Source organism: Lonchura striata, chromosome 5 (assembly GCF_046129695.1).
Source record: "Lonchura striata isolate bLonStr1 chromosome 5, bLonStr1.mat, whole genome shotgun sequence".
In the NCBI taxonomy this organism is placed as follows: domain Eukaryota; kingdom Metazoa; phylum Chordata; class Aves; order Passeriformes; family Estrildidae; genus Lonchura; species Lonchura striata.
Genome location: NC_134607.1, coordinates 19,808,063 through 19,829,669, shown reverse-complemented (window position 1 = coordinate 19,829,669; position 21,607 = coordinate 19,808,063). Strand labels below are relative to the sequence as shown.

Genomic DNA, 21,607 nt, shown 5'->3' with positions numbered 1-21,607 from the left:
AGGAGGACAGCATTTCTGATTGTGCCCATTTCTTTAAATTCTTTACTTTCTTTATACAGTGTCCAGTGCCACAATGTGAGCTCAGGGCCAGGCAGACAACTGACCTGAATTAGCCACGTGGAGCTCTCTTAAGAAGCTCCCTGAGGTGTTCCTTGCAATTATGTACTTTAATGATCTCAAAGCCATCTAACTTTGAAAAGCCTTAAAACAACTAAAGTGTTGTGACTTCCGCTTCTGATGCTATTCATTAACAGATCATTGTCCTTTCTTGTCACCATGTATTTGCTGAACACTTCTTACATTTAGGTTTTAAGTTCTTGTGGGAGCAACCAGTTTTGATCTTTGTTCATACAGTTCCAATCACAGTGGGGTATGGCCTTAGTGTTACTGGTGCTCCAATATTAAATGATAGCATGTGAAAATAGAAAGTAGATTTTGACAACCAGTGTATCCAGAACTTTGGGGTTGAAACCTACTTTGGTGTTTCCTCCATAATCTGGAGCCAAACAAATTAATCTCTTCCCTCACTGAGGTTGTTTCAGCTTGGAGAAAAGAAGACTCCAGGGAGACCTTTTGTGGCCTTTCAGTAGATACAGGGAGGTTGTAAGAAAGGTGGGGCAGACTTTTTAGTGGGACCTTTTGCAAAAGAATAAGGGATAATGGTTCTAAACTGAAAAAGGGTGGATTTAGTTTTGATATAAGCTAGATTTTTTTGTTTTTGCTTTTGTACAATGAGGGTGATGAAACACTGGAAGAGGTTGCTGAGGGGGGTGGTGGATGACCCATTCTTGGAGACATTCAAGATCAGGCTGGGCAGGACTCTGAGCAGCCTGACCTAGTTGAAGATATCCCTGCTTAAGGCAGGGAGATTGGACTAAATGAACTTTAAAGGTTCTTTTCTATTCAAACCATTCTATGATTCTATTTCCTGCTCCTCAGCCAGGCCTGCACAGACTGAGTTTTTTCCTGCTCTCTTGCTGTGGCAGCAGCACACTGTCCAGCCATACACTCGTGTTTTCCTGCCATGGGGTTTGTGAAAATGGGGGTGTAGGGCATTGCCTTCCCTTCCCACTTGTCATTTTATTGAATGAGAGAAGTTGAAAGGAGACAGCTGGGTCATATCCAGTCTCTGCTCATACCCTGCTGCTGCTCATCTGGGCTGCAGTGTGCTTTCATGCAAAACTAGTCATGGCTTATGTAGCCCCTGCCTCAGAGAGCAGGCTTGGAGCTAGCTCTGCTGCTTGTGGAGCTTCCTTACTCACTGAATTTGGGTTCAGAAGTTGGTTTTCAGGTGGAAATAGGGGACCAGATGGTCAAAGCCTGCACAACAGGTGGGAAAGGCACCCTGATGTCTCCAGATTTTCAGCTTCCTCTCTCTGATGGAAATATTGCTGTGAGGCTCCCATTTCTAAACTCTACAAGGCTCATGTATTTCTGCAAACTTGAACATAATACAGAAATGAACCACAAAATGTACTTACATTAACCCATTGGTTAAAAGCAGCTGCTTCTGACAGAGTGGATAGCTCCTGATGAGAAAGAAGAGAGATCAATGAATTTGTAGGCTATAATTAGCTGTACCAAAGTGCGTTGTGGTGCAACCCACCAAGTCTGGCCTGGCTGATGTGACATGGAGGAGGGAGGAGGTTTTTGGTGTGTGTGAAAAGGGATTCCATTAATGTGTTTTTTAATACTTATAATTTCTGGTAATGGGAAAGGTGAATTACCAATTCTTGAAAATCAGGCAATGGATTGCTTAGGTGTGTACCCGACCTTGGTATGTATTGTGTGCTGACACCAGGCTAAGCATTAATTTCCTGTGATTTTAAACTTAATTGTTCTCTTAACTCCATGTAAAATTGATTGAAATATATGTTGTTTTAGCTGATAATTGTACAGCATCTTATATGTCACCCAGCCCTTATTCTGCCACAGCCCTCAGAACAGAGATAGATGATAGAATAAGCAGGGGTGGCATAGTGCTGAGAGCCATGTAAGATTATTGCCATGAGCTGAGACTGAGGACACTGTTATTTTTCCTGTGCTGTTAAATGCCTATTTATTTCACCAATAGACTTGCTTTGTCTTATCTGCCTGTGGGTCAGCACAGTTTGTTTCAACATCATAAATTGATCATTTCCACTGAGACAGACTGCAGGGCAGAACTTCAGAAGAGTTGACTGCTTGGTGCTCCCAGCTGGGAGGTGAGTGCTCAGCACTTCTGTAGGTCTGGATTCTGGGATTGGCATTTTTCAATTCATTTTCAGTTTCAAATTTTCAATTTGTTTGAAGCCAGAAATATGCTTTGCTCCCTTAGGCCCCTTTCCGAGCCATGCTTTTAAGCACAACAAATAATTTATGAATCAGGCAAGCATTCCCACTGGAACGTTCTTTGCAGAGATCACTGGTGAGCATCATATTTTTCTGGCTGTTTGTAAAGGCTTTGCTATTCTCTCTGGTTAAGATGCAGGGTGAGCAGGTTCTGTGCCCAGAGGAAGTGATGCCAGTACTTACATCTGCAGCATTTCCGTAGCATGTCCTACCGTCCCCCTCGTAGCCCTCTGGGCACACACACTCCCAGCCACGAGAAGACACAAACTGACAAGTTGCCTTTAAACCAGAAAGAGAGAGAGTTTGTCAAATACTCAGGAGACCACTCCAGCATGGATGGCCTGTGAAATCTCTTAACTAGGACCTGTTTATATATAAGCATAAGCTTACAAAGGAGCTTTTTACCATCTTCCATGGGTGTTCTCACCTTCCTGTAGGACACACTCCGTCATCCCAGGGTACTAACTCACTCCCCTACCAACCATGCATTAAGTCTATAGGAATTCAAACCCTTGCTCCACATTTTCTTGTTTCCTCCCTACCCATTTGAGGCCAAATTCTTTCACCTGTCTATGGCAGATCCATCCTCTGCTCCCCAGTGCTCCTCACCTCAGCTCTGTGCCCCAACTGAGGATGGAACTACAGGGCACAGCAAAGCTGTGATAAAGCTTATAGATGCCTGGGTAGAGATGCTTGACTTGGGTAAATATCCCAACAGGATAGTGAATCCAAGTTGTAATTGCTGGTAGAAAACAGCATTTGTTTATTCCAGGCTTGAGATAATTCTTCTGTACTGCCAGATTTGTGAGCAGCCCTTGCAGTCTATCCTCAGCTCACGTATCATACTGAGGTGGTTCACACAGTTTTTGGTGCCTGTAGAACTGCTTGGAAAGTTCTTTCTCAAAAGGAAATTGCAGGCTTGAAATGGCAAATAAATTCTATGGTGTGCGCAGGAGGTGAGGTGTGATATATATCTGAACACTTTGTTCAAGGAATGATTAATTACTCACCAGATGATGGCATTTTCCATTTTGTTCCAGGCACGAGTTTATGGGTGTGCATTCAATTCCATTCCCCTGAAATCCATCCTTACACTTACAGTCATTCTGTTGTTTCAATAAAACATGGCAATTCATTAAAATGATTAAAATAGTGTACATATTCTAGACACAGTGAATTAATGTCTGTGTGTTTCTGTAGCTTGGCATTGACTTCAGTGGAATGATACTGACTAATATCTGCAGAACACATTCATACCTGACACCTACTAATGTACTTTCTAAAAACATGTTTGCTGCCAGAGCACCACCACATAGAAAGGAGGGAACACTGGGACTGGAATTTAAGGAGACTGTTTTGGATAGAGAGCACCATGTGGAAATAACATCACGGCTGTGAGGGAGAGGAGGATTTGGGGAAGAAAACAGAGTAGGAAGCCCAAGCTCTGGCAGAGCAAAATGAAGGTGACGTTGAATGTGAGGACTGACCTGAGCTGGCCCGATGTATATGCAGGTGGCATTCTCGTGGCAGCGTGCCGTGGTGGGCAGCAGGCAGTTGTTGATGGCTGAGCAGTCCCTTCCATCGCCTGTCCATCCTGCCTGGCAAACACACCTGTGCTCCCCTGGGCCTGTCTGAACACACTCAGCCTAGGGGAAGAGGCAGAGGCAGCCATTCAGGACTCTTAGGGGACATCTGCCTTTAGCCAGAAGGCTTGTCAAAGCCCTGTAGTGGTATCTGGGGAAAGAGACTGGAACTCAAATGAAAACTGTGACTCTTGTGCGGAAGTTTCTTGCCAAACCTTCCTATTTTTTTGCCTTTCTGTGGGAAAACCACGTACTTACATTGATATTGCAGCCACCAGGGTTTAAAACAGCACAAGGATCAACTTTGCTGCAGCTCAAGCCATCTCCCTCGTAGCCAGGTTTGCAAACACAGCTACAGAGACAAGAGGAGGAAGGAGGTGTTACACGTGACAGGACAGCTCTAAAGTAAAGTGATTGTTTTCCACTGCAACATGCTATTTATAGGCAGCTTAAAATTGGTAACCTTGGATTTGTGATGCAAATAGCTCAAGTGTGTACATTACGGGTTTTTTTCCAAAATGTTGACCGGGTTAATTGAGTCAAATTAGGGATCCATTCTCTGCATATGAGACAGGGAGCGAAATTAATTCTGAGCTGATGTTATCATTGCAAAGGTCTGCTAACAGCTCTAAAATATTTATGGGCTGGCTGGCTATGCTCTCTCTCAGTTACACAGAAGCTGGCTCTCTGTCTGAAATGTGTGCAAGACAATGAGCTCTCCTGTTTCCCTGGGTCCCTCCCCAGGATTAACCTATATTGGAGGGAATTAAGCCCTCAGGTTCTGCAGCATCCCCATTGTGCTTGTCGTGACTCATTATGGATGCACTGCGGCAAGAGGCAAACTTGCTGCATGTGAAGGTGAGCTTGAGTCAAGTGCAGGCAGCTGAAGCAGTAACAGTTTTGTGGCCAGTCCTGGCAGGACTGGGACACCTGTGCTGAAGTCTGTGGTGAGCAAAACTTACCTGAGCTGACCAGAGTGAGATGTCCATCCTCAAATTGTTGAATTTCATTCTTTTTCAGCAAGGCTTAAGCTCCTAAATCACTAAGGTGTGGTTAGAAATAAGAGCTTCCTAAAAGCCTCTGTAGGAAGGGAGGCTTTTAATCAAGGATCAGATCTGTATGCAACTATCAGTGTTAAATACATAAGCTACAGGGTATTGAGAACTCGTAATTATCTTGATCTCAAGGCTGATGTGGTGCATGGTTATGCTTGTTTGCTGCATAGCAGGGTTGCAGTGGCTGCTGTCTGTGCACTGCTGCCAGGGACCTTTTTGGTCAGGCAAAGGGGAAAGAGCTGCAGCACCGTGAATGTTAATTGGAGGCAGGCTACTGACTTACCTCACTGTGCCATCGCTGAGCTGACAGTCTGCATCTGCATGGCAGAGCTGCAGGGAGGCCTCACAGGGAACAATCTGCTGCTCACAGAGGCTCCCTGTGTATCCAGCTCTGCAGGATCCAGGCAGACAGGTCCCATCGCTGTCTATTCGGTTATCACACTTCCCATAAATGCAGAGGCACTCTACCAATGAGAAACTACAATGTGCAATTCCGCAGAAGAAAAAGGCATTTATACTTACATAGCATTTCTTATGGATCAGCTCTTCCTATTTTTTTTTTTTTCAAGAATCTGAACTTTTGTAGTTTTCAATGTCACTTTGATAGGGGACTTATTTGTTAATCATAGCCATGTCTTTTCAGGTGTTTTTTATGGGTAACTACTTAAAACCTGTTGTATTTTTACACTGCTCTTATCAATGAATTTCAAAGTGCTTCAGAGAAGTAGGATCAAAATTCTGTGTCCTAGACTATTAAAGTTATTCATTGCATGACTTTTGCTGTGCTTTCAGTGACAGGGTAAGCTTTTAAACATTGAGCCCACAGATCCTCCAGGTTGCACAGTGCTGGGTACACAGAGCATCAGCACAGACCTACCAGTACATTGCTAGGACTGGGTGCATTACTGCTGCTGGAGGCACAGCAATGTGTCCAAGGGACACAGCAGGAAAGATTTGTACATTCCAAAGAAGTGTCAGTGACTAGTCAAGCAAACACTTCTTACTTTGGTGGGACTGGAGTTTAGGCACTACCACAGTTCCTTACAGAATTTGTGTCTCAGCTTTTGTCCATGTACCTCTGAACCTTCAAGGGAGCTTTGTGTCATGAGTGGCAGGCTGTTTCATAACAAAAAAATTAAAAATAGTTTTGTAGATGAGGAATGTGTGTATGCTTGGTGTATATGCTGTAGACTCACAAATGTATTGTGGTTTGGCTCAGTAGGATTAAATCTGTCAATGCAGAACTGCAAGCTATAAAATAGATCAGAAATTATTCAGTAAGGGTAGTTAAGTGGCCTAAACACAACCTGTTTTTTGATCTAGTTGTTCTTAGGTTACATATGTTTGTCATGGCAGGCAGAATCTGTTCTGTTATGAGCAATAGCAGATGGGAACAGAATAACAAAGATTTTCTTTTCAATTACTTTTGTGAGGGAGACAGAAATCAAAAGAACAATGAATTAGTATGAAACAAGCTATGCCCCCGCAAAAAGTCATTTAGAGTATTTACACTGACCCTGACCTTATGATGTGTCCTTTTGAAGTAGGAAATATGAATTCCCCAGGAACATCTTGCTCATCTTCCACAGGGACTGTTTAGCAAGCAGTTAATTCCTGCCTGACACCACTAGGGTCCAAAAGAAATAGCCCACACTCTTGTGCTGAGGCTGTAGAGCTGCACTTACCTTTGTCACACTGAGGTCCATATTTGCCAGGGTCTGAGCAGAGCTGGCAGCTCAAGCCTTGAAATGCCTCAGAGCAAACACAAGTGCCATTTCCATCCAGGCCATCCATACACTGTGATATGGAAGGGAGGTAATTGCTATGTATGAATTCAAACAAGCCTTTACCCTAGAAAAGAGACTACATGCCTGCCCACATTTTGTGATTCAGATAGATTCTCGGGAAGAACTCTAGCTTTGCTGAGACAGGTGTTTCAAAGAAAAACTTTCTTTATGCTTTTTCTTTGCTGCTATATACTCTACCTTTCTTTGCAGTTTTTATGTGAGAATAGTGAGCTGGGTCATTACACTGTGCTGTGCAAATTAAAAGCATAAGAATGGGCCACTCAGCCTTGCCTGTGTGCTGTGTGTTGGAACCCTAGAAATCCACAATTTGGACATCTGAGAGATGACAGATTCTCTTTCCCTTCTACCTATAGCTGAACCTGAAATCCACAGCCATCACTGGACACAGATGAAGGGGGGCACCCCTCGTGAAGCCCAGCATTCCTGTTGTGCAGAAATGCTCCAGAGACTTTTGGGACAGCTCATCCTTCCCCCCACAGAGTGCAGGGTGCTGCTGGATGTTTTGCTTACCTGCCCATTCCCTGAGCAGGGTTTGGAGAAGCCTCCCGGACATGGTCTGCAGTTAGGGCCAAAGAAGCCTTTGCAACACTTTGGTTCCTACAAAATAAAGAAAATATAATCTTTTTCAGTGCTTTAGAGAAGAGGCAGTGCATCAAGATCAAATCTTTGTTTTGGCTTTCTGGGAAATGCCTGCATGGATCACTGTCTCTGAAAAGCCTTGTGTTGAACCAGAACCAGCTCTGCCATGGCCTTGTTATAAACCGGGAGGGGTGCTGACAGTTCAGTAAGGGGATGCACAGACCACCAGTTATTGTCCTTATTCTTATCAGACTCTGTGTTAGAAATCCCCATCCTGTCCCCACTTATGAGCATTCCAGTGGGTATCTGCTCATATTGTGTGCAGTCTCATATTTGCCACTAGGAGTGGAGTGGAATTAGGATGTGGCCAGTTTCCTTGGAATCTGAGATCAGGAACCTCAGGATGTTTCACCCCAGAGAGATGCTGTGACAGCCAGACATGCTGCTTTCATCTTCCTCCTTCTCCTCCCCAGGGTGGGATTTAGCCACCATGCAGTTCTGAATGGCTTTTTCAGTTGTATGTTGTTTTATTTGTGCAATGGCTTCTTGATCCATGTATGTAAAAAGAAAAATTGTATTAGAAAAGACTGATTTGCATGTGTGATTCAAGAGAATTAGGAATTACAAAAGGTTTATAAAGCTTACAGTTTTTAGACCTATCTGCCTGTCACTAAGTGGTGCTCATGAAGTGCAGAAGCCTATTTAGGACCCCTAGAAGAACATAAGGATCTCATAGGGTTAATAACTTCTGCAGGTACTGGACTTCCCAAGCAGTAATTGGGATGTGGTTCTTGGGAGTGCTCCCCACTCACTGTTATCCAATATCATGGGAAGTCTTGGGACAGGGACCAGGAGAGGATGAGTTGTGTTCTTCATGGGTGAAGCTGTATGAGAAAATGAATACACCTGGGCTTGGAGTCTTATGTGTAAACTCCTGCTTGGCAGAGTATGAGCATGCTGTTGTCACTAACATAGGACAGCTAATCTGGATTTTCCCTGATATTCATGTACACTAGCTCCTCTCAGCCTGGTGTTGAAGTGCATGGAAACTACATGGACATGTCCAAATATCTCTCAACTCCAAAAGGAAAGTTCACCATATATAAGACAATATTTTGGAAAACTTTTACATACATTTCACCATAAGGAGCTGTAATTCTATAGCTTTGCTCTTATATTGCAGGCTCTAGCAGAGCCAATTTTTTGAAAGGTTGGGCATTCAGTAACACACCTCTGTTTTGAGAAAGGCTGGAACATGCACAAGAGGGAAGCATTAGTATTTCTAAGCCACGTAGAATTCTGTGATAGAGTCTTAATATCACAACATAATTTACTTGGAGAACAGAAAGCACCTTGCTGGTATTGCATTTAAAATTTTTATTAAATTATGTGTTTTTCACTATATGAACTTTCTTTTCATTGTTTCTGACTACTGATTTACAGGACTACTATCAGTGGATTTTTATAAAATGGGGAATAACATTCCCATGGTAGTTAGACTTGAATTTTGTATGTGGAGAAATATGCAGATAAATTTGCATCTCTTAGATGCAAAGCAGATGGGAGATCTTCAATCCTTCCTGAACCTGTGTCTGCAGACTGTTACTTCAGGGAGGATGCTTAATCAAAAGGAAACTTTTAACAGATGTGAGGTCTATTTTAAACGTATTCAGTTTATTCACTCTCAAAGCATTGTCATAGAGAGTCTCATTCCTCTTATCTCTCCTCTGCTGAAATAGGACTTGCTTCACCTGAGAAATGAGTAAGAGATTCTATGAAGTATACAGGGAATTTTGAAACAGCAAACAAAATAATGGTGAAATTATCAGATGATTCAGTCATTGCCAAAAAGAGATTAAAGTACCATCTATATTTGTGTTTTTATGCAGTCTCCTGTATTCATATGTGGTTCTTTTGCTCTCTATATTGGCAGAGCAATAAGCAAACTAGCATGCCTTCCCCCATGGGCTGCACATCCTGGGGACAGGGAGCCAGTGCATGCTGTAAATAACCTGCACACACACCCTAGATGGAAACAATAGGGATAGGGGTTTGAAAAGGTGTTATACCCACTGCTGGGATGCATACTTATGGATGGTGTACCCTGTACATTTTAACTAGCTCAGTTTTGTGACTTCTAAGGGTTACAGCACAAATCTGGAACCAAAGGGCAGCACCAGGGCTATATCTACTGGCTCTGATTTTTGAAGAATTGTCGTTAATTTCCAACTTCTCCTTTCTTTCCCCATTTTCCCTTCCCTCGCTCTCTTCTTTTAATGAACATGAAGCTTCCTCAACAGAAGAAAACAAGGACATTAATGCACTAGTGTCCTTAACTCAGTATGAGTTAACTAATGTTGTCTGAAAGTCTAGTGAAGTCTTCACATTTAACTTCTATGAGAATATTTTATTTTTTCCTGGAAAAACACAGATTAGTTGAGTCTAGAATGCAAGTAGTGTGAACAGACATTTGTCTTGTGTATAGGTGGCAAAGAGAAAAATATTATTTGCTTCCACATGATAAATCCTGTACTCAATTATGATCCAGTGGTACATATATATTTTTTTGTCTTCACCTTTGGTTGCTTTTCCTGACTAGCTAATTTATCACCATATGGTGGTGACAGAGGCTGGCAATTACATTACTGAGGAGATAAAAACTCCACTGGCAGTTTTAAAGGTGAATTCTGTAGAAGATCTTAATGCAATAACTTCAGAGAGGCTGAACCTTTCAGAGTGTGGATATGGAGTTTGTCAAAGCTATTGTCCTTGTGACTATCAATATCTTGTTTTTCAATCAAGTTAGCATAAATCCTAGACCCAGCGTCCATTATGTTATGTGACTCTGTTTTGTAGCCATTGAACAGGAGACCATAAACCTGAATTATGGCACTTCTCCCACAGATTTATCACTGGAGCTGTGGGGAAAGAATCAGGTACTGTTTTGGATTTAGTAGTCCCTTTTGTTGTACAGGACTTAAAGGAATAAAGCATCAGAGTTACAAAAGCATTTGTGCAGCAAATAGCTGAGGTACCAATACCAATACTATGCTTTAAAGGTCTGTGGGTCAGATATACATATTTTGGCAAATACGTTTCAATATTATAAAAGCTCTTTTACAAGCTGCATAGCCATGTCTGAAGCTGACATAGGGTCTTCCCTTTGTGTTTCTGAAAATGCCTGTAATGCACCTTCACCCCTTTAGAACCTAAATATCTGGCTGATTGTTGTGGGCAATGTTTCCCTCTGTTGATGTTGCTGTTCTTGATGCTCAGTGCCACTTGGTGTCACCTACTCAGTCCCTTTCTCCCTCTGGAATGGTCCCAGCCATGTGTACTCTCCTCTTCCTGTGGGTGGGAGTCTGGTCTCTCTCTTCTGCCATGCCCCGCAGAGGACAGAGGAAAGTGCTCTCCAGGCAAGGTCAGCTCTGCCTGTTCTCAGTGGTAGATTGATTCACTGCCTTCCCACCGAAGTCATTGGAGCCCAGAGATCTAATCCCATCAAATCTGCCACTGGGGTGATGATCTCAGGGGGAAGGTGGAGCAGGGAGCTGGGGTCAGCTGCTCCCTCAGTGCTCTGAGCACCACTTGTCAGACATCATAAAAACTGGCCGTGGTCCACACATCAGGCAGTACAGAGGACCTGTTGTCCTTGCTCTGCTCTTTGTGACATTAAGAATAAGCTCTGCTGGCCTTCAGTTAGGCTCAGGTGCAGCTTTCAGCATTTGGGTACAGTTACATGGATAAGTATGCATTAGCCCAAAGGTTTCATCTTTAGGGATGTGAAGTTCTCGTAAGTGTGTGGATGTACCAGTTCCTACGAGGTTTGTGTCTTTTATCTCTTTAAATACAAATAGTGTTTATTAGGTTCTTATTAGATTTTTCTGAGAGTGATGGGAATGCTTGGTGCAGAGTAAAAACTGCAAAAGCCATTCCTCCTTTGTGTTTTCCTGGCTAGTAGTGCTCTGCTTAAATCTTAGAATATATAACTATATTTTTAACTATGCATGAAGCTTTCAAGGCTGACAGAAGTTCCTAACTTAAATTTGGGGAATAATTTCTGTAACTAACAGCGCTTGTTCTGTCTTTAAATAATTTTTTGTCTGTTACTTTAGGCTAGATTGATGTTGGACATAACTTTTAGGTAGGTTTTTGGTAAGGAATTCATATTACTGGAGTGTTCTGCGTGTGGATTGCTTTTTGCATCAGAGGTTGATGCTTGGAGTTCTGCCTGGTTTATCATTGTATTGCACATACAGCACTTTATAGTTACTGCCAGATCTTCACTGCCAGTGTTTTCTTCATTACATTTTGAGGCTGTCCAGCTCTGCTGGGAACCTCTTTGCAGGCCATGGTTCTGGACTGTTGTAAGCTTAGACATTAAATGTTTTCCTTTTGTACCGGAACTGTTACTGGCCCAGAAATGGGCTTGAACATGGTCCAGAGGCAGCTCACTGGAACTTACTCCAAGGGAAAAGTCTGGGCTGACATTCAGCCCTCTTACCAGAAATAGCATCTGAATCTTACCAAGTAAAGGCCTGTACTGTGTTACCTAAGTGAGCAAGGTTTGTCAGAATCCACCCTTTTAAATAGGAACAGTTTTGTTCCTGGAGGAAAGCAGAGCTAGGGGAAATTGTGGCTTCTGAAAATAATAAAATATAACTAAATATGTAATTTATAATTATATATATATGTATATATAATTATATATAAAATTATTATGTCAATACTTTAACTTGCTTTTTCTTTTCCCTGCATATCTAGTAGAAATCAAAATATTGACCTGGAGTCATTTCCCTGAGAAACAGGGAGTAGTTTTCCCTGAGAACATAATGCTTGTAAATTCCCTGTACTTGTATACACAGATGGGATTCAGGAACTGGAGGAAAGAGTTGGACTGGAGAGACAAAGGGAATTTTAGAGGGTTAATGCACTAACTAGATTTTTTAAAATGGTATAGGATGCGTTCATATGAGTTCCCTGTTTTCAGTACTGCTAGGCTGGTGGCCATTGATTTATTTATTTCCAAAAATAACTTTCAAATGGATTATATCAGAGAAAGTTAGTAAAGTGAAGAGGAGGCTGGGATGCCTTGTATGGAAGAGTTGGAGATTCACTGTGATTCTCTTACCTTTGTGACCTGGCTTGTCTCATCACACCAATGTGGTAGGATTGGAACAATTGTGGGTGGGATGAGAACACCCTCAAGGATATAAATGCGACCATTTTTTGCAACAATATCTGTTTCTTCCATTTTTTCTCCACTCACCAAGATTTGTCCCTATGAAACAATAAATTGTTATTAATAATGAAGTGGTTTTAGCTCATCAAGTTCCAGTGATTGAATTTTAAATGTTTAAAATTACTTCTACTCATACTTCTGAATTTGCGATCTAATTTTTATTATGCTCGAAACATACATATATTGTGTATTTTCTTGAATACTGGTTTTCAACAGAGGTGTCTAAAGTTTTTATATGAATTTGCCCTGTCAGCCTGTGGAACTGGTGAATAACAGACTGGCCAAAACAAGAAGACTACTGATGACTTCAGGCACTGATTTCAGTGGGTTTAAGCATGACTTAGTGACAAAGGAGGGAGAAAGTAGAAGAGAATCTGTGATCTATTCAAATTCACAGGAGAGAGGAATAAAAAGTATTTTTTTATGTATTTACTCCTGAAGCTGCTCTGCCCTTACAAGAATTCAAGAATTTTTATAGGTGCATCTCTACTCCAGAAGAGAAAGAAGCTAACATAACAGACCAGTTTGGTTTTGCACAAGTACTGACAAATTAACACTTTGAAAAATATGTTCTCTAGGTACATCAGAATCAGAGACACTAATATTACAGAGAGAAAAAGAATATTTTTGTGTGCACTGATAGGTGTTTAAAATTACTAAAATATGTAACAGAATTATTTTAAATAGATTTTTAAAAATAAGGCAGAGCATGAATGAGGATCATTCGTGGATTGTGAATAATCATAAGGAAAAAAACCCTGATATTTTCCCTGATATTTAGCTCTGAGGTGTACATGGCTGTCCTTGTATACCAATCTCTGCATCCTTTATAATATTAGTGCTAACAGTAGGTGGGAATGAGAAATTGAAAATTTCTCCCTCATAACAACAAATTCCTCTGCTTATGCTTCCTCTTGTCCCTTTTTTATTCCCTCTGCATGCAAATTTGCCTCAATCAGAGTGAGCTGCTCACAGGTGAGGGCTGTGACTTACAGTGCTGCTCCTGTTAAAGTGAATGAACTGCTTTGCCATGGTCCTGATGTGCTCTATTGAGACAAGGCTCGCAACCTCTAGCTGAAATGAATGTAAATTGGTTGAGACAAGTGTAATATCATTACTCTTTTCAAATCCAGACAGATTTGACAAGAAAGACTTTGGGATGAGAAAATGATTATCAATGTGGTCAGCCTTGCACTGACGAACCAGCTTGTGTAACCAAGCTCAGTCATTAAATCATGACTGAGCTTGCTGGTTCTTGCAGGTGAGGACCTTATTGCTCAAAAGAACATTAATTTTTCATCCAGTCATCACGATCAGTCTAATTAAAGTTAATACTTTTCTGTAAAGATAGCCCTGTTTGCATCCATAGACCATTGTGATAGTGCTGGTGCCATGAAGGTTCACGTGGTTTTCATATTCCCTCTGTTCCCACACTCTGTGCTGGACTGACCACGTCAGATTATATAAACTGAGCCTTTCATTGAGGGTGCAGCCACTTCTTTCCTTCCCCACAACAGATACAGGGGTAGGGATGAACTTCCCCCCAGGAAAATCAGGGGGCTTGTTCAGAGGATGAAAAAAGCAGCTCTTTCTGAAAAACAGAAGACTGATTTTAGCAGAATAGGCTCAGAAATAGCTTGATTTCAGTAAGTGTTTTCCCTGCTACCTGTGCCTGCAGTCCTGACAATACCCCTTCACACAGTGGTTCTTGCTCCTGCACTCTGGGCTGGCAAAGCAGCTGTGCTCACCTCAGTGTTGGAGACAATGTGATATCGGACCAGCTCCAGCAGCTTCCAGGAGCCCTGCCAGTGCAGAAAAGAGGCTGTTTTAGCCCAAAATGAGCTTCAGAAAGCCAGTCTGGTTCATTGAGTGGATGTGGGAGTGAGAGCAGTATCGCTGGCTGGGGAACCTCTGTGTCATTGGTGGTGCTCAGCTTGTGGCAGGGCACCCTGCATTCCATGCCCTCACCCCTACACCACATTTTATTTTGATGTGAGCCTTCCATGACATGTTTCTGTTTTGGGAGAGGCAGGAAGTGCCCAGGGGACAATATCCACCTCCTGGGACCCCACCAGCAGTGACTCCCATCCAGTGAGGCCCTTGTGGCAACTGCTTCCCCTGACTGTTCCCACCAAGGGTGATGCATTCCAAGAGAGGTTTTGGGGCTGTGCCGTGTGTCTGTCCAGGCTGTGATGTCTGGGCAAAAGCAGAGGACTGAGGGCCTGCTGTGGAGGAACACCATCCCTATATGTGATGGGAGACTCCAGATCCTCTCTAGGTGATGTATTGATCTTTAATTGTTAGGGATGGCTTTCAACCTTGATCATAGGAGCTAATTTAGATGAACACTGGACAATGTATGCATGGATCTCCTATTTATCTGCTGTCTGAGAAAGATTTGCTTTATAGAAGGACTGTACCTCTGCAGAAAGCAGGTAATCCAGAACCTCAGCTTTCATATTACTCAGAGCCTTGTTACTTGGAACAAAAACTGTGTAAGGCTGGTTGTCCTGCTGTAAATCCATTCCTAGGCCAGTTTTCTGTTTTGGTTTAAAAATAAAAGTGAATTTACATATTAATGTTGAAGAACATCTGAAAGCAACTGATGTAATTGCTTTTCTGGATCCTTACCTCTATCAAAGATGTAAATTGGCTATATCTTCTGTTAGCCTGAAGCACTGACATGATAGTTTTCTGGAATAGGATAAAAGTAAGATTTGTTTTAGTTGGGAATATGAAATAAGTGCCAGTTCTTACGAGATATTTCTTGACTTACTGTGTGAATTTTAGTTTTTACAGATTGAATACAGATTTCATTTGGGGGACTGGTGGTACTTGGAAATGGCTGAGATGGCAGCACTAATTTCCTGGTGCTATGCTGGTTTACAGTTGGATTTGGTTATTGTGCTGAAATACTGGGTGGTCACAGGAAACAAAGCTCTCTGTGCGTGGGGATCTCTTCATCCCCAGTAAAAAAGGCAGAGAAATAAAATATTTGAAAAATGCAACAAAAGGAAGAGAACTTTTAAGCAAGCATGGTAAGCTGGGCACCAAAAACCCAAAGCATTTAAAATCACTTTTTTTTTTTTTTTTTTTAATATTAGCCTTTTGTGGGGAGGAATTGAAACTTTGAATACAAGTCTTGTCTGGTATCTGTACAGATGTCTCTCCTTTTAGTGTGTGATTTTGACATTTTGTGAAATTCACTGATCATGACTGCCAATTTTCCAAGGAACCCCTCAGATGCAGTGAGAACATCCAAACCCTCCATGGTCCAGCTTGGCAGAAGGGTGAATGTCTGTTTTCTGTGGAAACTGTGTCATTACCTTTCACTTTGAATATTGTTTCTGTGAGCTGATGTGCAACGGTTCAGTAGAGTTTGTTTAGTTTCTGTCAGTCATCCTCCTTCACGTTCACCTCATGTGAAACTATTTTAAAAGAAAATTTGACATTGCAAGTCTATAACTTATGGCTCACCTCATTGCTGCTATCAAATGTTGGCTCCATGTTGTCCATGGCTTTGTCAATAATGTGCAAAATTCCATTGGAAGCAATAATATCTCCCTGCAAAATTTTTCCTTTCCCCCTTCCTCCTTGGATTCTAATCCTTAATTGATTATCCTGAAAGAAGCCAGGCAAAGGATAGTGAATTCTTTATTATGAAATGACAGCAGAGTGTGTACACAGGTTGAATGTACTCTAAGACCCCTTCCTGTTGCCAACAGCAAAACAATTTAAATCTGGGGAGGCTAAAGATTGCTTCCACTGCTTATCAAGGAAATGGAAAAAATTCCTTTGGATCAGGACCATGTTCTTTTGCATCAAGACAGCAAAATTCAGAAGTGAAACAGAGACAGGCCCTGAGAGCAATTCAATGTATCTGAAAGTGTTGTGGTGGCTGCTATTAATAAAAATCTGCAAGGAAATTATTTAAAATATTGCTGTAATGGAAAGGTCAGCTCCTATAATCTTATGGGACTCTAGCCCATTTCCTTATATTCGATGTATATTTAAAACAACAAAATGTTGCTGATTCTGCACTGTACTGAAGGCTTCAGGAAACAAACAGGGCTCAGACAGCAAGGATATTTTCCTGTTACAAATGCAGGGTGTACTCACTGAACATACAAAATAGATATCTCTGCTCAGATGCTTTGATATCTCTGCTCTACTGCAAACATGGGAAGTACTTGATTTCAGCCTTCACATAGGCCCAATACATCAAGAGACACATGATGGACCAAGAACAATAAATTCAATTTAAAAACAATTCCAGACTATAAAATCTAGTGTATCATCCACAGAGAACAAGTTTTTTAAACTGTGGGACCAGACTTGCCTGCTGTTTACTGACATTGGACAATCTGGGCTAATGCTGGACTTTGCTATGTATTTCCCATGGTTAATTGCCCCGTGCTCTCTCTCTGCCGAGACTTCCATCTGCTGGTTCCAAGGCTGCTGATGCTCAGGTGGGATCTGCAGCTCAGCCATGTAAGCAGTGTTCACAGGTTTCCAGCATAAACCCTGTGTTTCTTTCTCCCTTTGCCACCTCTTATTTCACCTGGGCTCTCTTAACACCCCTCTCCTGCCCCCCCCAGCTCTGTCCGTCATACTTGCAGATTTAGGATAACTTCATTTTAGCAAACATTTCAGGCCTGTCAGTGTTAGTCTGCCGAGTCTCTCAGTGCTGATACATGAAAAAGGTAATTTATTTTTTGTTTTTTTGCTGGCCTTAGTGGGAAATTTGATGCCAGTGAGGTTTCAAGTTTGACTTGAACTCCTTGTAGTACATAGCCATGGCTGTGGTTTTTCCTAATCCAACAGTTGTCTTCACCCTGATCTCTCCCTGCAGAAAGAGCTTTCCTGCTTCTAGTGGAGGGAACAGAGAGCACTATTCTTGCTGTGGGAGGCTGAAAGGCCACTTACCTTTTCTCCCTTTGATATCTCTCCTGACTTGCCAGTCAAAGTATATATTACATCAGCATTATTCAAGCTACTGGTGTTCAGTTGACCTGCAATAATATGGAGTTTAACAAAGTACTGGGCTTTCTGTTTATTTTTCAGAAGATCCTTTACCTAGAAAAGCAGAGGAACAGAGATTAATCTCAATGCAGGCTTTATCTAAAAAAAAAAAGAAAAAGAAAATTAATGATGAATGATTTTTTGCTCTCTTCAGTTATTACACACTAAAATTACATATTTTACCCTGAAGTGAGGTGGTGGAGTCTGAAAAATGAGGAGACCTCTCTTGGCTTTGGTTCAGCTCACACTGTACTCTTATGTCCCTGCATGAGCAGCAGGTGCCTCCAGAATTGTCCTGATGTCAGTGGAAGGTGCTACTTACAAGTCAGTGTCTATTTTTTTGTTTTTTTCACTAAAGCAATTATTTTTTTATCCCCCTTATGTAAAAGGTGTCCTGCAGGCCTCGTTACTGACAGTTCAGCTCTTAGTTCAACCCCTGGCTCAACTGAGTAAAAAGACTTTGAGCATAGTCATGTAAGACAATCCAAATCTTAGCTTGAGGTGTGACAGTGTTCTACCCTAATTCACCAAATTATTTTATTTTTCTTTCAAGTGGGAAAAATGCAGTTTGTGGCCCCTGATTTATGTGACTGGAAGTGTACTAGAGCAAATTATTTGTATCTGCTGAGTCAAAACACAGCACAGATGAGATTTCTGCAGAAGCCAAATCCCCTAGATGTGAAACCTTTTCTCTTGTTTACTTACATTTGTACCTTTGAGTCCCTTGTTTGTTGGTACAAGCAGAGTAAATGGTCCCAGAGTGCTCAGCTGCCATTCATAGGTATTTTCTTATGAGAAGAGGGAACAAAAAAAGTTTAAATGCCTATTGAAAAACCTCAGTTGCGAAAGGAACTGTGCAAAGCTGTGAAGGGAAAATAAGCAATAATAGTATCTGATTATTAAATATTAATTTGAGATTCTAAAGTACAAGCCATTAAAAGATGAGAGAGAGATGGGATGTGAAATCGAGGTGCTGCTGCATATTTGACACAAGATGAGGCAAAACATTCCGAATGCTTTTGGCAGCCTGGGTTTTGTGGCATGCAGGCCAGAGTAAGGACACAAACCCAGCAGTTTCTTTGGAGATGTGTCCTTACAGGAAGACAGCCTTCTGATTTAAATCAATTCAGTCTCTATGGAGTGTGAAATATGCTGCTGATAACCTGCTGGTACTGCAAATATCAGCAAACACATGACTGGTAATCAAAACTAGATGCACTGAAAGTTAATTAGAATTCATTTACTACCCAGAGGCTACTTCTGTATCCAAGACAGCAGCGTGAGAGACCACTGGTTCTGCAGCTGAAGGCATTAAATATTTCTGATATTCAGCTCTTTTTCTAGAGGCATAAAATCAGAACTGAAAAAATCTTTGCAGTTGTTACAGATGTATTGTAAAGAGAATGTATCTCAAAATTAATATGCTGTCCTACAAAACATCTATAAATTCTTAGCTTTTGAAGGACATTAATGTGGAGTGAACATATTGTAAGTTAACCTGTGTGGTTAATGTGTCTTTGTGGCTTCTGGAAAAAAGTAGATCATATTTATGTCCAAAACTTAACCAAAGAACATGAAATCCGGGTTGTTGTTAACTCAGCATGCTGGGCACTTTTCAGACATGTGAGGAGAAATTCATAGAGAAACTGCAACTGAAGTCCCAGTGCTGAGGCAATGGATATTGATCTTCAGTGCTGAGTATGAAAGTCAGCTTAGGTTTTTGACCTTGGCTTTGCCAAGGTTTTGACCTTGGCAGCTGTGGGGGATTCTTATTCCTTCTGTTGAGAAATTCATGGTCTTTATTTTAATTTCTGGGCTCAGTGGGACTGAGCAAATTATATTAAACAGAAGAACCTTTTTCCCCACATTTACAAGTTTAAGTCAAAGATCCAGCTCAATTCTAGCAGTGTTTGTTCATAGCTCAATTTTTTGGCCTTAGAGAAGACGATGAAGGCTGTTAGGTTGCTCAGTTCACTCGGTAACTGGCAATGCCAATGTTTTTGATGGACTAATGTGTCTCATTCCAGACCAAATCTCATTTGTCCAAAACAGTGGGGGCAGGGAGAAGAAGTGAGGCAATCCCACTTGTTACAATGTAGGGTGAAATCCACAGGTGATGTTAAATGATGTGTGAGGGGTTGTGGAATGTTTAGCACTTCTGCCTGGAAGTTCTTGCAGTCTGCATTCATGGTGTGAGGAACAGAGCAGCTTTAGATGTTCTGAGGGACTTTGCAGTGGGTAGCACGTGTGCTGTGTCATGCTGTGGGTGGCGTGTGGGGGGAAGACAGGGCAGGGTCAGCCCCCTGGGCTCTGCTTGTGTGCATTACTCACCCATGAGCAAGAGGCTGGATGTCAGCTTGCCCTGCCACTGTCCTCCCACTTCAGCATTCAGCTCTTGGAGGCGCTCCATGATGTTCCCATAGCACACAAACCCGTTCCCCACAGAGCCCTCCTGGCATGTGCACCTGTGAAGGGATTGGGATTTTACCTGTGGCTCTCAAACTGGCACCTATTGCTCCTCTGAAGGTGTTTTCAGGAAACACCGTAGTTAATTCTCTGCTTCTGCATGCTGTGAGGTGTCAGTGTGGGGTAGCCTGATGGCTACTTGCCTCATGTGGTGGGCTCTTGTTAGCTGGGCCAGGAGACAGCACTGCCTGTCTTGCAGGACCTTTTAATAGAGGCTATGTGCAGCCTCTGGTCCCAAGATGTTGTGGCTGCTGGAGCCCAGAAATCCACTGAACCTACCCTGTCTGTGGGTGAGGAGAGAGCAGAGCATAAATGTGTCAGGTGTGACTTGCAGCAGGGAGCCTGTTTTGTGAAGAGCTCACTCAGGACATGGGATTTGGCAGGATTGGTGGGAGTTAAGGGAGGTGATAACAGCTCATTAGTCCTTGGAATAGCTGCATTGGTTTTGTAGAAAATGTTTTTTTTGTTTCAACAAATCAAAAGCATGGTTTGTTACACTGCACTTTAAGTAATGCCACCATTTGGACATTAATACTTTTAACATTATTTTCTGCTGCAGCACAAAATCTCATGCTTTTTTAGATGCATGCGTTGCTACTGTCCCTCTTCTGGAAATAGCATCTCATATGTAACACCCTGTCTGTCTCCTGGGGACTCCAGGCTGTGGCAGGTGCCAGTGATGCATGCCTGACCCCGTACTCTGGTTGTCTAAAGCAGGTCACAGTGCCCATGAGATGGACAGACAGACATTGGACTTACTAGTAACCTTCCCAATGAAGTCTACAGCATGTTCAATATTTATATAAGCTCTATCCACAATGGTTCATCTATCTGGATGTTTTTTCTTAATGGCATCACTAGAGAAGGAACATTATTTCCCATCAGCAAAAGATGCCCTTTCTATAAATACTCATTTGCATGTGCTGGTTTTTAAAAACAAACACCTGCCACTAACACCCCACAGTAGTATCAGCCAGATGCCAGACCCTCTCCTTTTCCCCACATATGGTCTCTGCTGAAGCTGTTTCTCTACTGAGAGCAACATTATTGGAAAGTCCCCCCAAGTCCCTGCAATCTGGGGAGCTGCATACAGGCTCAGAGGATTGGAGAGATTTTGGCCAAGAGTCTCAAGCTTTGACTCTGATCCTGGGTAAAAATGGCAGTCTGAAAGCAACCTAAGTTTTTAGGATGCTATTCTGAGAGTGAATCCACTTCTTTCTGAGGGGACCTCTTGAGCAGAGAGAGCATGACTGTGGAGGCTTGATGAAGGATTTACAGCTGGGAAAGAGGAACAGCTGCTGCTTGGGAGGTGATCCATTTTTTATGGTGGAGTAAATGTTGCTGAACTGCTGTAGGTAGCTCCCTTCCACTTCTGAACAGAGAAGAAAACAACTGAGGCTTCAAAGAAGCTGAGGAATAGCAAAGTAGATAAAAGGAACTACCCTTGAAATATGGCACAAATCAGACCCAGGTTTCAAAATAAAGCTCTCCTCTATTTTTCACCCAATATTCAATAAAGAA

The 21,607-nt window shown here is 42.0% G+C and overlaps 1 protein-coding gene across 1 annotated transcript in view; it reads right to left on the bottom strand.

Moving 5' to 3' along the window:
• STAB2 (stabilin 2) overlaps positions 1–21,607 on the bottom strand; it is a 75,098-nt gene that overhangs the window by 37,658 nt on the left and 15,833 nt on the right. Inside the window, exons 10-26 of the mRNA XM_021536625.3 lie at positions 19,952–20,085; positions 18,326–18,408; positions 17,525–17,674; positions 16,076–16,219; positions 15,230–15,292; positions 15,019–15,138; positions 14,347–14,400; positions 13,592–13,672; positions 12,488–12,637; positions 7,288–7,374; positions 6,655–6,766; positions 5,253–5,433; positions 4,173–4,266; positions 3,819–3,977; positions 3,342–3,437; positions 2,515–2,610; positions 1,482–1,529 (exon numbers count right to left, since the gene is read on the bottom strand). Coding sequence (XP_021392300.2) covers positions 1,482–1,529; positions 2,515–2,610; positions 3,342–3,437; positions 3,819–3,977; positions 4,173–4,266; positions 5,253–5,433; positions 6,655–6,766; positions 7,288–7,374; positions 12,488–12,637; positions 13,592–13,672; positions 14,347–14,400; positions 15,019–15,138; positions 15,230–15,292; positions 16,076–16,219; positions 17,525–17,674; positions 18,326–18,408; positions 19,952–20,085 — 1,852 coding nt within the window. The remainder of the gene's footprint in view (positions 1–1,481; positions 1,530–2,514; positions 2,611–3,341; positions 3,438–3,818; positions 3,978–4,172; positions 4,267–5,252; positions 5,434–6,654; positions 6,767–7,287; positions 7,375–12,487; positions 12,638–13,591; positions 13,673–14,346; positions 14,401–15,018; positions 15,139–15,229; positions 15,293–16,075; positions 16,220–17,524; positions 17,675–18,325; positions 18,409–19,951; positions 20,086–21,607) is intronic.